We start from the raw sequence: 17,912 nt of genomic DNA on the forward strand, positions 1-17,912 counted from the left end.
CCTTGTCACCAGCAGATTACCCTGTGCGAGTAATGTTCTGCCAGTGGTTCTTGCAGCAGTGTGGTACAACTCCTCACTTTCCTACTTTAGTGATATTCACAGATGAAGCACAGTTCACAAGATGGGGTGCCTCCGCAGCCAGGTGGGAAGGAGCAACAGCCAGGTGGGAAGGAGCTAACACACGCTTCTTAATTAGACCGGGGTTTGATCCCATCACCACCAAATACGGAAGATGCGGAAAGGTCAGGGAATGACCACTGCATATTCCCGGAGCAATATGGCCTTAGTTGCTAATGCTCCTAAAAACCAAATAACAAACAATAACACGAGACGGAATCCAAAACTTTCACAATCAGCATGTATGGGCTGAGGAAAACCCACATGCAATTCTTCCATCATATCACCAACAGCGGTTCAACCTCAACACCTGGGCGGGTGTTTTTGGTGATAAGTTATTTGGGTCCCACGTACTTCCAAACAAACTCACAGGGCAGGCATACAGAAACTTTCTGGAAAACAACATGCCTGATTTCTTCGACGACATGCCACTGATCATTTGTCAACAAGCACACCTAATGCACCATGGCACTCCCACACATTTCAGCCACCTAGCCCGCAATTACCCGAATCGAAGGTTTCCTGGTCGGTGGATAGGTAGAGGTGTACCAACTGCCTAGCCTCCACACTCACTGATTTAAACCCACTAGATTTCTTCTTGTGGGGCCATTTATAGTCATTGGTGTATTTGACTTCGGTAGCTGATGTGGAAACTCTTCGCAATTGAATTGTGGCAGGTTGTGAGACAATACGAAACATGCCAGGAATTTGGCATCGTCTTCGCGAGTCCATGAGACGTTGATGTGAGGCCTGTATTCAAGGCAGAAGATGGACATTTTGAACAATTACTATAAGGTGATGTGAACAGTTAAGTGTCGTAGACTGACCTTCAAAACTCGGAAACCAAGCATTTCCGGAACTATGTTGATATATTTTTATTGTCTACATATGAGGAACTCATTCCTGAAGTTACTGTGTATTTTTGAGACACCCTCCATATATATCATTATACAGTATATGGTACCTTTCAATTTTACATTTCTTTTCTTCTCCAAGAATTGTCAGGATTCACAGAGAATTTGCATATTTGCATGGCTGATGCTATATAAGCTCGCTTTCTTGCATCATGTGCCTTTGCTAATGCTAAACTAAAAGAAGCAAAACAAGTTTGCAAAATGGCAGTATTACCATAACATTTGGGTGATCAACTGCGAGAACCAACCAGTGAAGCCTTTACATATGAGGAAAGACAAGTATTAGAGAATTATTATACGTGATGCACCAAACGTAATGGCAAATTAATTTCCCATTATACAAAAAAATGTAAGCTGTCGGTGGAAATGGGCATGAAATTGGAACTGAGACCATGTATATTTGTAAAACAAATAAGTTTTTTGGATGTTTAGATCTTTTTGCAGAGTTGGTCAAGTATTTTGCAACTATCTTGACTACTGAAATCACATTAGTGCTGAGGAGAACAGTGAATCTGTGTTGAACTATTATAAAATTAGTGACATATGGCATGGCTGAAGCACCTATATGAAAAGTTACAGAAGCTAAGAGAGTAAAGGTGTCTACGTCGACGTGAGGCCTGTATTTAGGCAGAAAGCAGACATTTTGAACAATTACTATAAGGTGATGTGAACAGTTAAGTGTCATAGACAGACCTTCAAAACTCGGAAACCAAGCATTTCCGGAACTATATTGATATAAAATATTTTTATTGTCTACATACGAGGAACTCATTCCTGAAGTTATGCCATGTATTTTTGTATATATATCATTATACAGTATATATATATATATATATATCATTATACAGTGTATATATATATATATATATATATATATATATATATATATAGGTAAATGAATTAGGTGGTAGTATAATAATATAATATAAATAATATATTGGCTTGTCAGTTAAACCAATAACCAAGATAGGTACCTAACGTGACCAGGAAAAAATACATGCTATGCATTAAGCAATATATTACAAAATATATAAAAATCGATACATTAAAAAGTTAATTATGGCAATAGGTTACATTGAAGAGGACTTTTTCTAGGGCTAACCCTTTCAATGTAACTACCGTAATTAACGAGCTATCCGTTTCTGTAGTCATCGTCCAGCTAGGCAAAGTCCAAAAAGCAAACAGTAAATTAGGCCAAAACATGGGAATAAAACAAAATAAAACAAAATAATTTAATTTTACAATTTATATCTATTATAATATTTATATTTCACTTTCACATACTAGGATATATATATATATATATATATTATGTAAGGTAAAAGTTAGGCAAAAGTAATAAAAATAAATAAATATGGCTATGTAGCTATCATTAGAGGCAGCAAATGCACATCCTCCACATGATGTCTAATTATATCTGATAATTAAAATAAATATGATATTTAAAATAAAAACATCAGCCAGTAGTACGGCAATAATGCAGAGCGAAACGAAACGCAAAAAAAATATAAAATAAACAAACGGGGAAGGGAAAGTAAAGATAATAGAACAAAAAGGTAGTCGATAATCCCTGTATAATTTAGTGAATTAAGTCATTAAACCCAATTAATACAATGATGTAAATTTAAAATAATGCCAATTATAAATAATTTAGCGGTACCCCCCCTCGAAGGTACCAGTTCCAAAAGACGTGAAATATCACCCAAAAAAGGGTTAAAGAAACTACCAAAAACTAAAATATCAAAATGATAGACTGACCATCATGCCCCATATCGACAGAGGACCACGAGGCCAATAATGGTCATGGAATCGCTGCATTTCAATCGTCATACAAATCATCGCAAAGGCAGAAATATCGAAGGACCAAACCACCCCTCCATTCCCCGATAGATCAACCAATGCAGAGGATTTGCATGGCGGTGGTCCTTATGCAGCGAAAAATAATCTATAGAACAGACAGCACTCTTGATCAGAGCCACACCACTGACATAATGCAAGCTTAACCAGCTTATATAATAGAAAGGAAAAGAATAGATGGCGGCACAGGCGCTGCTTATTTAGCATATCAACCCACTACTACCATTAATTTATATTATGTAAGGTAAAAGTTAGGCAAAAGTAATAAAAATAATAAAAATAAATAAATATGGCTATGTAGCTAGCCATATTTATTTATTTTTATTACTTTTGCCTAACTTTTTATTATTTTTATTACTTTTGCCTAACTAAAGTTAGGCAAAAGTAATAAAAATAAATAAATATGGCTATGTAGCTAGCCATATTTATTTATTTTTATTACTTTTGCCTAACTTTTACCTTACATAATATAAATTAATGGTGGTAGTGGGTTGATATGCTAAATAAGCAGCGCCTGTGCCGCCATCTATTCTTTTCCTTTCTATTATATAAGCTGGTTAAGCTTGCATTATGTCAGTGGTGTGGCTCTGATCAAGAGTGCTGTCTGTTCTATAGATTATTTTTCGCTGCATAAGGACCACCGCCATGCAAATCCTCTGCATTGGTTGATCTATCGGGGAATGGAGGGGTGGTTTGGTCCTTCGATATTTCTGCCTTTGCGATGATTTGTATGACGATTGAAATGCAGCGATTCCATGACCATTATTGGCCTCGTGGTCCTCTGTCGATATGGGGCATGATGGTCAGTCTATCATTTTGATATTTTAGTTTTTGGTAGTTTCTTTAACCCTTTTTTGGGTGATATTTCACGTCTTTTGGAACTGGTACCTTCGAGGGGGGTACCGCTAAATTATTTATAATTGGCATTATTTTAAATTTACATCATTGTATTAATTGGGTTTAATGACTTAATTCACTAAATTATACAGGGATTATCGACTACCTTTTTGTTCTATTATCTTTACTTTCCCTTCCCCGTTTGTTTATTTTATATTTTTTTGCGTTTCGTTTCGCTCTGCATTATTGCCGTACTACTGGCTGATGTTTTTATTTTAAATATAATATTTATTTTAATTATCAGATATATATATATATATATATATATATATATATATATATATATATATATCATTATATAGTATATATATATATATATATATATCATTATGCAGTATGAATCAGAGCTGTAATACTCAATACGTTCTACATTGATATTAATATTTGTAAAATAATAAAAGGAGTTTACCTCAATATAGTACATAGAACACTTCCGTATGATACTCTCCAGAAATTAAAAACGAAAAAATTGAAAACTTACATTCAAATCAATTTAACACAATTAAATATTAAAAAGAATCTAACGAACATATTCAAAATGATTTTCCTTCCTGAAGCTGACAACACTTTGACCGTATGTCGTGATCACAGGAATGAAAATTACCGAAAAGGGTTGAACCTGAAACTTGAATAGTGATTATTTGTCTTTGCACATGCGCTAAAAGGTCCATGCATCGGAGATCAAATATGGCCGCCGAACATTAACAGAATTCTCATGTAATTTAATTTTTAGGGTTTCTGCAATTAATAGGCGCGTATAATTACGTTGAACATAATTAAAAGTAAAAAGTAATTTAAAAGTATGTTTTTCGTTAATGGCATGAGGCTAATTCTGACGCTGCTGAACGAGAAGCACGAACTGAGGCTTCATGTTGATTTACACGAATATTCAGAGAAAATCGCCTCAAACCTTGGTAAGATGAGTCGCAATCACCACAATAAATGTTGTATACCAGATCATTAATTTGTGTTGCGAACGCGGAAAGAACCAAGCGATTATTCAGTATAGTGTGTAATTTCTGTATTGGCCTGGCCACAATTTTAAATTCAACATCTATAAAGAATCTATTAAGCTGTTTGTGCCACTGTTCAACATATGGGACAGAAATAAAGTATTTTTTGATATTACTATTGTTGGTTGGTGTAGTATTTTGTATCCTATCCTTAGCCTGTACTCTAATTTGGTTTATTGTGGCCAGGGGATAACTCGGTACTCGAATAAAATCCAATTTAGCATCTATTAAACACCTACAAACACCGGTATGCTTCTACATTATAATAGCTATCACCCGTTCACCTACAAAAGATCGATTATCTTTAATCAATTTCTAAATGCCTATAAATATTCAACGACGGAATCTGCTTTGGGCTCAGAAATACAAATATTAACTAGCAGGCTGTAAAACAGGGGTTATCCCCTAGCCACAATATACCAAATTAGGGTACAGGCTAAGGATAGGATGCAAAATACTACACCAACAATAGTAATATCAAAAAATACTTTATTTCTGTACCATGTGTTGAACAGTGGCACAAACTGCTTAATAGATTCTTATAAAGGGATACTCACCTTGAATTAATCTGCGATGGCTTACTTAGGCAGTCTGGTTAATATTTAGGTTGAATTGTTAAATTGAATAAAATTAAAAGGGGGAAAGTAGGTAAGTGTTGACTGAGTTAAAATAGGCACAAGGAAACAGAAGTGCACACATCCAATCCTTGGTTGTCATTGAAATAAAAGAAGCAAAAGAATAATTAAAAACTAAATAAGTGAATACGGTGAAGCCAATAGTTGTTACAGGGACTTTTGTTGGTTAAAACGTCTTCAGTTGGCAATGTGTGGAGAGTGAACGCGCGCGTGGTATTTAAGAAATAAATTATACTCTCGTGATGCCTTTTTTTGACATGTGGGAACTTTAATCGCTAGAGGTTCCATATTGGGGAAAGATTGAATGGGAGTTTGGAATTTAGAATTTTAAGGTTTGAGTGGGGCTGGTACCATTCAATAGCTAGGGCTTCATGTTGAAGTATTCTGTAGCTGGATTTTAGTTTAATGATGGAAATGGCAGAGTCAATGAGGGGGGGTGTGGCTGTGGGTCTGGGCATGAATTGTAAGTTCCGTGACAGACTGGTTAGACGTGAGGCTATGGAAATGATAGTATGCACGGGTGTTAGATGTTTTTGATGAGCCAAATTTGGTAGTGGTACTTCCGATGTAACATGTATTACAGTTTGGTTGACAATTAATGAGGTATATTATATTATTGAGGTCGTTTGTAGGATATTTGTGTGTGTCTTTATAGGAGCTGAAGGAGGATCCTAATTTGTTGTAGGTGGAAAAAACAAGGGTGGATATCAGTGTCATTAAATAGACGGCGGAACTGTCCTACGAGTTCATTGTGATAAGGGGGGGACTATGCGGGTGTTTGTTTTATTGTTATCTTTGGTTGGATTGTTAAGTTTAATTTTATTTTTAGCAATGGAGATTGTGTTTAAAATAAGTTGGTGGGAGTAACTTCTGGATATAAATTTGTCGGTGAGATATTGGATTTCATTGTAAAGGTCGGTTGGTGAGGAGCTGTACTTTAGTGCATTGTGAATTTGATTATATAAAACTGGTTTTCTATTGTTTAGGGGAGTGTTGAGGCAAAATGTAGGTATTTACCAGTGTTTGTATTTTTCCTGAAAATTTTCGTATTTAATTTTGTGCCTGTTATATAGATAGTGAGATTGAGGAAATTTATCTGATTGTTTTGTCCAATTTCAAGGGTGAATTTAAGTCTGTCGTGTATAGAGTTGAGTTTTACGAAGAGGTTATCAATGATGGATCTGTTGCCTATTACAAGAATGTCGTCGGCGTAGTGCATGTATAGTTTTAGTTCAGGGGGAAAGGGGTGTAGAATTTGGCTTTCAGTGCGGCTAGGTAAATTTCGGACAATGGGGCCAAAATGCCTAGCCCCATCGGCAAGTCAAATATTTGTTGAAAAATTTTTTTGTTAAATCTAAAAAATCTTGCTTCTAATAGAAGGGTGGTGAGCTCAAGAATATGGTCTATAGAAAGGGAGGTACGTTTTGTTAAGGTATCGTCTGTTTCTAAAAACTTACGTAAGGCTTGTAAAGTAAATGGGATGTGGACATTAGTGTAGAGAGAAGTGACGTCATAGGAAGCTAATATGTCTGTATCAGATATTGTAATATTATTGATTTTTTGAAAAGCTTGATTGGTGTTATTGATCTTGAATGTGGAAAATTTAGTAAGAGGGGTTATAATTTTGACCAGAAAGGAGGATAAATTAGCGAAAGCTGATTTGCTTTCACTAATTTATCCTTTAAGACCAATTTATGAAACAATTGGTCTTAAAGGATGGTCGGTTTTGTGTAACTGAATGATCCCAAACATGTGGGGGGAGGATGTTATTACGGATTCCGATTTGCTGTAGTGTGAAAAGGTTGATTTTCTTATTTTGCCTGAGTTTCCTGAGAATTATGTTGAGTTTGTATTTGAGTTTTGTGATGTTATAGTTATTTTCATTTATGTATGTATTTGGGTCTGCTAAGATGGATTCTAATTTTTCGGTTTAGGCATCTTTATCTATTATAACAATCGTGCCTCCTTTGTCAGCTTTTTGAATAATGACGTTAGAAGTTTTACTGAGTTTGTGTAAATCCATAAGCTGTTGTTTTTTTATATTAGAGCGGGAAGAGAGTTTGGTGTTAATAATACTATTAGTTTGGTGTATTAGGCGTCATTTATCGGGATGTTTGAGTTTGGACTGGAGTTCAACAATGCAGTCTTTAATAGGGTAATGATGGTTTTTGATGGCAAAGTTAAAGCCATATTCCAGGCCAGAAGTTCAGTGGGGTAAAAGATTTGGAAGAGAGGTTAACAGTGGTAATTTGTGGGGGGGGGGAACAAGATGTGAGCGAATTCCATTTTTTGTTATGTCTTTGTATTATATTTTGGTTGGTAGCATTAATGAGTGTATTGTTTTGATTGGTAAACTCGATCCAGGCATGAGAGGTCATTTCATTTTAAAGGTAAAATCTAAGTTGGTGTATTTTATTTAAAAGGCTATATTTTTTGTTAAATCTCTTCCTGTGTTCTTCACGGATGATCATGATAGATGTACGGTGTATCATGTGTGGGTATTTTTTACAATTATTTTTAGGAAAAAGGTGGGCAAATTTGGGGATGATATTGTGGTGGAGACATTTTTGTAAAAAGGCAAAATGTAACTTATTAGAAAAATATTTAATGAGTGTGTTGGTTAGTTGAGTTTTTTTATTATTATTATTAGACATGTCTAAAGGCATCACAGAGAGAATAAGAAATATGAAAAAAATATATATAACACCAATCAAGCTTTTCAAAAAATCAATAATATTACAATATCCGATACAGACATATTAGCTTCCTATGACGTCACTTCTCTCTACACTAATGTCCACATCCCATTTACTTTACAAGCCTTACGTAAGTTTTTAGAAACAGACGATACCTTAACAAAACATACCTCCCTTTCTATAGACCATATTTTTGAGCTCACCACCCTTCTATTAGAAGCAAGATTTTTTAGATTTAACAAAAAAATTTTTCAACAAATATTTGGCTTACCGATGAGGGTAGGCATTTTGGCCCCATTGTCCAAAATTTACCTAGCCACCACTGAAAGCCAAATTCTACACCCCTTTCCCCCTGAACTAAAATTATACATGCACTACGCCGATGACATTCTTGTAACAGGCAACAGATCCATCATTGATAACCTCTTCGTAAAACTCAACTCTATACACGACAGACTTAAATTCACCCTTGAAATTGGACAAAACAATCAGATAAATTTCCTCAATCTCACTATCTATATAACAGGCACAAAATTAAATACGAAAATTTTCAGAAAAAATACAAACACGGTAAATAACTATATTTTGCCTCTAATCACCCCCTAAATACTAAAAAAGCAGTTTTATATAATCAAATTCACAATGCACTAAAGTACAGCTCCTCAAACGGACCTTTACAACAAAATCAAATATCTCACCGACAAATTTATATCCAGAGGTTACCCCCCACCAACTTATTTTAAACACAATCTCCATCGCTAAAAATAAAATTAAACTTAACAATCCAACCAAAGATAACAATAAAACAAACACCCACATAGTCCTCCCTTATCACAATGAACTCTTAGGACAGTTCCGCCGTCTATTCAACGACACTGATATCTCCCTTGTTTTTTTTCACCTACAAATTAGGATCCTTCTTCAGCTCCTATAAAGACACACATAAATATCCTAAAAACGAACTCAATAATATAATATACCTCATTAATTGTCAACCAAACTGTAATACATGTCACATCGGAAGTACCACTACCAAATTTGGCTCATCAAAAACATCCAACACCCGTGCATACTATCATTTCCATAGCCTCACGTCTAACCAATCTGTCACGGAACTTACAATTCATGCCCAGACCCACAACCACACCCCTCTCATTGACTCTGCCATTTCCATCATTAAACTAAAATCCAGTTACAGAATACTTCAATATGAAGCCCTAGCTATTGAATGGTACCGGCACCACTCAAACCTTAAAATTCTAAATTCCAAACTCCCCTTCAATCTTTCCCCAATTTGGAACCTCTCTCAATTAAAGTTCCCACATGTCAAAAAAGGCATCACGAGAGTATAACTTATTTCTTAAATACCACGCGCGTTCACTCTCCACACATTGCCAACTGAAGATGTTTTAACCAACCAAAGTCCCCGTAACGACTATTGGCTTCGCCATATCCGCTTATTTAGTTTTTAATTATTCTTTTGCTTCTTTTATTTCAATGACAACCAAGGACTGGATGTGTACACTTCTGTTTCCTTGCCCCTTTTTAACAATTTAACAATTCAACATAAATATTAACCAGGCTGCCTAAGTAAGCCATCGCAGATTAATTCAAGGTGAGTACCGCTTTATAAGCATTCGCTATCCTTTACTAGTCTATTAACAAGGTACTTGAAGATCTCTCTAAAACTTCACATTGTTAATAGATTCTTTAAAGATACCGAATTTAAAATTGTGGCCAGGCCAATACGGAAATTACACACTATACTGAACAATCGCTCGATTCTTTCTGCGTTTGCAACACAAATTAATGATCTGGCATACAACATTTCTTGCGGTGATTGCAACTCATCTCAACAAGATTCGACACAATTTTCTCTGAATATTCGTGTAAATCAACATGAAGCCTCAGTTCGTGCTTCTCGTTCAGCAGCATCAGAATTAACCTTTCATGCCATTAACGAAAAACATACTTTTTTATTTAACGAGGCCAAAATACTTAATGTTCAACGTAATTATACGCGACTATTAATTGCAGGAACCGTAGAAATTAAATTACATGAGAATTCTATTAATGTTCGGCAGCCATATTTGACCTCTGATGTGTGGACCTTTACGTGCATGCACGAAGACAAATAATCACTATTTAAGTTTCAGGTTCAACCCTATTCGGTAATTTTCATTCCTGTGATCACGACATATGGTCGAAAAGCATTGTCAGCTTCAGGAAGGAAAATCGTTTTGAACATTTTCGTTAGATTCTTTTTAATATTTAACTATGTTAAATTGGTTTTTAATTATTTATTTTTTACTCTAATGTAAGTTTCCAATTTTTTCATTTTAATTTCTGGAGAGTATCATAAGGAAGTGTTCTACGTACTATATTGAGGTAAACTCCTCTTATTATTTTACAAATATCATTATACAGTATATGGTACCTTTCAATTTTACATTTCTTTTCTTCCCCAAGAATTTTCAGGATTCACAGAGAATTTGCATAACTGTTTAGAAATTCTGTGAAAACAATTTCTGAATGCAATAAATATCCATCTATTGGGAACTTTACACATTTTGCGTTATTATTCATCACATGTATGCACTCCATGTGAATGACAATGTGTGCTATAGAGAAAAAAAAATACTTCCATATTGGAGGATTAAAAAAAAAAAAAATTAACTATTCTTCTTAAGCAATTCAAAAGGCATGTGAAATAGTTTTCAGTTTTTTGTATGGAATTAAATTATTTATTTTTTTTGCATATAAATTAAGTTGCTATTTAAGGAAGAGATTAAACCATGGAGCTGCTTCAGTTTTTCTCACGTTCACTACTACTACAGCTGAACCAAATAAAAATAAAAAATTTTAAAATTAGGCTAAATCCAAATATAATAAAAGACAAAACAATTCTTGGCTTTTAATACTACTAATGTATATTGTATAATGCATTAAGGCATCAATCTAACACACACACACACACACACACACACACACACACACACACACACACACTAAATCAGAACACCTCGGCACCTGCGATTGAGGTGTATAAAGCCTTGAATGGTTTGAGCATGCTCAATGCTGATAAAATTGAGGAAAGACAGTTGTAGGACAGATGTGAGGAAGTTTGCCTTTAGCCAGCTGGTGGCTGATTGCTGGAACAAACCATCTGCATAGAAGCTGATAGCTTAAATAGATTCAAGGCAGAACCAGACAAACATTTGGAGGAAGTGGATGGGTGAAATGAGGGTGTTTTTTTTTTTTTGGCTGATGCTATATAAGCTTGCTTTCTTGCAACATGTGCCTTTACTAATGCTATTGCTAAACTAAAAGAAGCAAAACAAGTTTGCAAAATGGCAGCATTACCATAACATTTGGGTGATCAACTGCGAGAACAAACCAGTGGAGCCTTTAAAAATGAGGAAAGACAACTATTAGAGTATTATTATATTCAAGGTGAGTACCGCTTTATAAGCATTCTCTATCCTTTACTGGTCTATTAACACGGTACTTGAAGATCTCTCTAAAAACTTCGCATTGTTAATAGATTCTTTAAAGATACCGAATTTAAAATTGTGGACAGGCCAATATGGACATTACACACTATACTGAACAAGTTAGTTTCCCATTATACAGAAAAAGTAATTTGTCGGTGGAAATGAGAATGAAATTGGAACTGAGACTATGTATATTTGTAAAACAAATAAGGAAGTTTTTTGGATGTTTAGATCTTTTTGCAGAGTTGGTCAAGTATTTTGCAACTATCTTGACTACTGAAATCACATTAGTGCTGGGGGAGAGGGGGGAACAGTGAATCTGTGTTGAACTATTATAAAATTAGTGACATATATGGCATGGCTGAAGCACCTATCTGAAAAGTGACAGAAGCTAAGACAGTAAAGTTCCAGGGGCAGATAGTATACATCTGGTAATACTGAAAAGGGGGAAATGACTCCATTACACCAATAGTAATGTTAATGAGATTGTCATTAGAATTAGGAATTATTCCCTCAGACTGAAAAAGTGTCAATGTCTTCAGAAGGGTGATGCTAAAGAAGTGAGAGTCAATTATAGACCAGTGAGTTTGACTTCTGTGGTTAGTGAGATTACAAAATCTGGTTAAAGACAATACAGGACCACCTCAACAAGAACAGTATCCTAAACGAGTCTCAGCATGGTTTCATTAAGGGGAGATTATATCTCTCTCACAAATATGATAAATTACTATTACAAGGTTATACAGCAGTTAAATATGAAAACTGCCTTTGATATTACATATCTGGATTTTAGTAAGGGTTTTGATACAGTTTTTTATGAGAAGTTATTGTATAAATTAGAGCAAGTTAGAATAACAGGGAAGATCCTTTATTGTGGACTGGGGTATAAAGTGGGGTCCCTAAGAGACTGGTACTTGTTGATCTCTATTGTTTCTTATCTTTCCAAATGTTATTTACGAAGGAATGTAGGGAAAGCTGCTGACAATTCAGTTATTGTTAACTACCTTCCCAAACAGTAGTTTGGGAAGGTAGTTAACAATCAGAACCAAGCTATGCTGCTTCTGAAGGATTTGGATTGACTATATTTTGGTCTGAAAAATTCCAACCAAAGTTTAATGCTACCAAATGCAGAGTATTGCATTTGGAGAACAGAAACCAAGCAGTAGTTTAAAGATTAAATGGAGAGGAATTAAAAGATATTCAGAATGAAAATTACTTGAGATTGCAATACAGAATGACATGAAGTTCAGCACGCAATGTAAGCAGCTGGTAAGAAGGGTACATGGTGTTATCTGATTTATCACTTTTGAAAATAGAAGTCATTATCCCTCCTCTATAGGATAATGGTGCAACCACACTTAGAATATTACATCCAGATCCAGAGGCTGTATCTAAAGATACAGAACTTCTGAAGAAGGTGCAAAGAAGGGTGGCCAGATTGATGAAAAGCATTAACCCTATGAGGAGCAGCTTTGATGATGTGGTCTGCAAAGTTTACTAACTATAGATAACTCTGAGGGATGAGAGCCAAGATTAGGGAAAGTAGGAAATCTGTCTCAATGAAAATGTCACAGATAATCCAACAGACATCACCAGTGAGCTGAAAATATACCTTGCATCAACTTTCACAAAAGAAAGTCCTTTTGGGGGTGAGGGGTACTAATGCTAATACAGCCACTCCCTGACTTACGTAAGGGTTGCGTTCTGCGAAATTCTAGGTAAGTCAGAATTTCCGTAAATTCTTATGCAGCACTCGCAAATTTGATTGAAGCAAAAAAGAAACGTTCGACGAATATGTAAATAGAACTATTTATTCAATATTTTTATCTCATGCACAGAAAATATTACAAAAATTCCAAGATTATAAAATTACAAAAAGAGAGAGGAGACAGGTATAACGTCAGCAAGTTTTACCTTTCAAGCATCGCTGCCAGAATTAACTCTCCAGCTGATAAGCACGCCACTGTGGAAGTTGAGGGCTGTGGAGATTTAGAAGAGATTTTTTCCAACACATCACAATTTCTCTGCAGCTGCAGAATCGACACTGGCAACTTCATCGCATACTTTAATGTTTTGGAAATTGATGCAATGCTTGAACCTATTAAACCACCCGTTGCTTGCCACGAAATTGGCTTGGGGTTTGCCATACTTATCCTTAATATCTTCATAAATACTTCTTGCTTTTGCTTGAATGGCCACTGGACTCAGGGGCACTTATTTCTGAATCTGATTTACATCCATCTTCAATATAGCACCTGAACTCTGTTTTTGATCACTGTTGATCCTTTAACATGTTCTTTTATACGCACACTGTCCTTTAAAATAGCATTCACTGTTGAAGCAGCGATACCTACTTCCTGTGCAGTAGATGACAAACTTGCTCCTGCTTCATACTTCTTAATTAATTATCTTCATTTCTAAATCAATTTTGTTTCGTTTCCTAGCACTACCAGCACTTGCACTTTCCGTTGGTCCCTTTCCCTTCACCACTGTGATAAATAAATATGAATGAAGAGAAGATTCTGAAAATTTATTTATGTTTTTTATATGATTGAAGATTTCACTGAAGGGGAACTCATTTCACCATAATACCGTAACGTAAAAATGCACAGAATTCCAGGTATTGGTATTATTGCAAATGCAATAAGTTAGAGTTTACTACCCGTTTATAATAGATTGCACTAACAGAAAAGCCCAATAAACCAGAAAGTGCAAATTGTTTTTATTGTTTTAAGGTAGTGACCTCCAGAAATATGTTTCAGAAAAATATCAAAGGCACTCAAAATTGATTCTTAAAATGCCACATATGTTAACGATGAAAGCATAGTGCAATTTCCATTAAAAAATGACCTTTTAGAGAGATAAATAGCTTAGTTATAAAGCGAAAATTTCAACTTCCAAGGTCTTGGAATGAATTACCAAAAAAAAACGTGTTATTGGGTTCACATTACGATATTTTCACGATACCTCCATTTATTCCTACGGGATGCAAAATACATTTCCACGATTTTTTTTTTTTTTAAGTTTGCACCGGCCAGCAAAAACTTACGTAAAGTTGAATTTCCATAAGTCGAGTATTATGTAAGCTGGGGAGTGCCTGTATATTGGACACTGAGGATATATGATATTGATATTAGACAGAAGAGAATAACAGAAAACTACTGACTTTAAAAGTGGGAAGGCATATGATACCAACAGATTTATCCAGTCATGACTGAAAGAATATACCAAGCCTTTATGGTTAATCACAAGGTCATCACTAACAATCAGGTGAAATTCTCTTGAATTAGAGAAGTTCAGTCAGTTTAACCTAAGCAGAAGGAAGAAGATCATGGAGTCTTTGTCAATGGTGTATTACATGATCATCTTCAAAAGTATAATATACTAAATGGACAACTAATAAACTGCTCTGACCCCAGTATTGTATGAAAGAAACAATTTTGATATTATATACTTTAACAGAGCATAAGACACGCTTCCACGTGGAAGACTCCTATACGAATTTCAGTGTACTGGGAATACAAGCACAAGTTTGAGGTGGACTGAGGGAAGGCTGAAAGACTGGAACAGAGAATTGTTATAAATGGTCATTCTTCAGACTGGACCTGTGCTTATAACTCTGGTCCATTCTTCAGACCGGACCAGAGTTATAAGCACAGTTCAAAAGTTAGTGAGTGATAGGACAAGTCTTGTTTCTGATCTTTTTGAATCATTTCAGTAAGGATACGTTGAAATCTACAGATGATAAAAAGACTGGGAGGATGGTTAATGATGAAGGTCACACAGTCTCTTCGGAATGGTTTGGACCAGCTTCTGTGATGGGTGGAGAAATGGCAGTTGTGTTTTAATGCTGCCAAATGTAATGTTCTACATTTGGAGAATAATAATCTGAGAATAACTTATAAGGTGGGAAAGGTGAAGGGGGAAAGAGACGTGAGTATCACGATACAATCAGACATGAAGGTTAGCATCCAGTGTAAGCAAGATTCTAGGAAGGGTACACAGAATTTTATTAGTGATTTACCATACATTTTTGACTTGGCACATCATGGCCTAAATTTTCCATGAGTCATAAAGAAATCAATTATTCAAATCAAATCTGCCATATGTTTGCACCTAGGGAGAAGAATGTTACAGTTCCATTATACAAGCCAATTGTGAAAATGCATTTGGAATACTGTAGTCAGGTCTGCAGGTTGATATCTAAGCAAAGACAATGAGCTTTTTTGAGGGGATCAAATGAATTCACTGGTAAGAATAACAATAAGATACCCATGAGGAGAGAGACAACAAATGTCATATCAACCAAGGAGCATGCATATAAATTACTAAGTAAAACTAACAGACTAAGCCTAAAGAAAGTAGTTTACATCTGTTCAGCATATTGTCAATTAACAGAATAAAAGTGCCTTCTGAGTTGCTGAGGATGACATTCAAGTGATATATAAGGGCAGATGGACTGATATCTGGTAGTGGGAAGAGAATAATGTGAGGTATAAAGGTTATATAAACTTTTTTTGCTCCTACAGTGAAAGCCTAGCTTCCTTGCAAATTTTGGCTTTTACTAATACTAAAAATACATGCTTCCTGGGTGCTGTACTGCCACCACTTTTAAAACAGTAAACAGAAAGCAGCTTTACAAGTTACTATAAAGAATGTAAAGTCGTTTTTAACATTTTAATATCTTACCTGTGCTTTTTAAATTGCAGTTATTAATTTTATGTTCAGTTGATCCACACCTGAAGCAAATATGTACACTCTGTTCTGAATCAATCTTAATTAGTGGGCATTCTGAAAGTCTATGGCCTGGTTTCTGACATCTGTAACACACCTATAAAAACCACTTATTAGATCCATTTTCAAATAAAGAAAATTCATTAAAATTTTAATACAAATAACATGATATTTCCATCATTTTTCACACTACAAATTAAAGCAGTTTAATTTTTTGTCACTCAATATTGAAAAGGTGGTCTTACATTTCTTCTGTCATAAATTTCATTGTACATAATTAATTCGTATGTATTTGATTTTACAGACTAGCTGTTCCTGCCTAAACCTTTTCAGACAGTGGTACTATAAGAATCCTCTCATGCCATACATTTTATCTATACATGTTTTGCAATATGTACAGCATAAACTAAGCACAAAAAAGACTTTGGTCTCTCTCTCTCTCTCTCTCTCTCTCTCTACCAGAAAAATAAAAAGTTGTGATAATTAATGGTATAATATATGCATAATCCTATTCATATACTCTATGAGGGGTGGTAAAACGTTCTGAGAACAGGATGCAATAATAACTTGTAGAAAAGGTTATTGAAAATATTTAGGGCTAAAGCCTCAACTTACAAAAAATTCATTAAACGTAACATATTAGTGCATTAACATCATGTTTGCACATAGTGAATTACCGAAAATGATAAAATGGCATCATTTTTATCATATTTCATATTGTGAATACTTTCACAACAAGTTGCCTGATATTGCACTACCTTGAATAAGTAACACTTCACCAGTGGAGAAGACTATTGTTACTTATTCTCAGTGGATGTACTAATAACGCTGGGTACCAACCCACCCACTGATGAGAGATCAAACAGCCATCTGGGTGGTGGTATCCACTGAGGATAAGTAACAATAGTCTTCTCCACTGGTGAAGTGTTACTTATTAGAGGGGCGCCTCCATAGCCAAGTGGGAAGGAGCAGCAGTGTGTAGCACACGCTTCTTGATTAAACCGGGGTTCGAGCCCATGACCACCAAATACGGAGGATGCGGGAAGGTCAGGGAATGACCACCACATATCTCTGGAGCAATATGGCCTTAGTTGCTAATGCTCCTAAAAACCAAACAACAACAACTTATTAAAGGTAGTGCAATATCAGGCAACTCACGAAGGTATTTACAGTATCAGATATGATAAAAACATTGCCATTTTACCAGTTTCAGTAATTCACTATGCACAAACATGATGCTAATACATTAACCTATTATGTTTAGAAAAGGTTATTTTAAAAGATTGTCTTATAAGGTAACATGAAAAAATTCTTTCAATGTCTTATGCAGTTCCTAAAATTTAATTTATGGTAGGTGGAAGAAGAATGAATATCCAGCCAATCATGCATCATTCAGTAATCAAATTTTTGACGAAGGAAGAAATGCTAAAGAAATCTATAAACAAATGACTAGTGTTTGGGGAAGTATCACCCAGTTATGATACCATTACATAATGGTTGGCAGCATTCAAAAGAGGACAGGAGTCAGTTCAGGATGCTCCAAGGTTTGGCTAGC

The 17,912-nt window shown here is 35.2% G+C and overlaps 1 protein-coding gene across 1 annotated transcript in view; it reads right to left on the reverse strand.

Annotated features, from left to right (window-relative positions):
- Positions 1 to 17,912, reverse strand: part of LOC150089234 (uncharacterized) — a 74,280-nt gene that overhangs the window by 30,225 nt on the left and 26,143 nt on the right. Inside the window, exon 3 of the mRNA XM_090389917.1 lies at positions 16,313 to 16,454. Coding sequence (XP_090246043.1) covers positions 16,313 to 16,454 — 142 coding nt within the window. The remainder of the gene's footprint in view (positions 1 to 16,312; positions 16,455 to 17,912) is intronic.

This window comes from Mastigoproctus giganteus, chromosome 2, assembly GCF_048544385.1.
Source record: "Mastigoproctus giganteus isolate SK-2022 chromosome 2, ASM4854438v1, whole genome shotgun sequence".
Lineage (NCBI taxonomy): Eukaryota > Metazoa > Arthropoda > Arachnida > Uropygi > Thelyphonidae > Mastigoproctus > Mastigoproctus giganteus.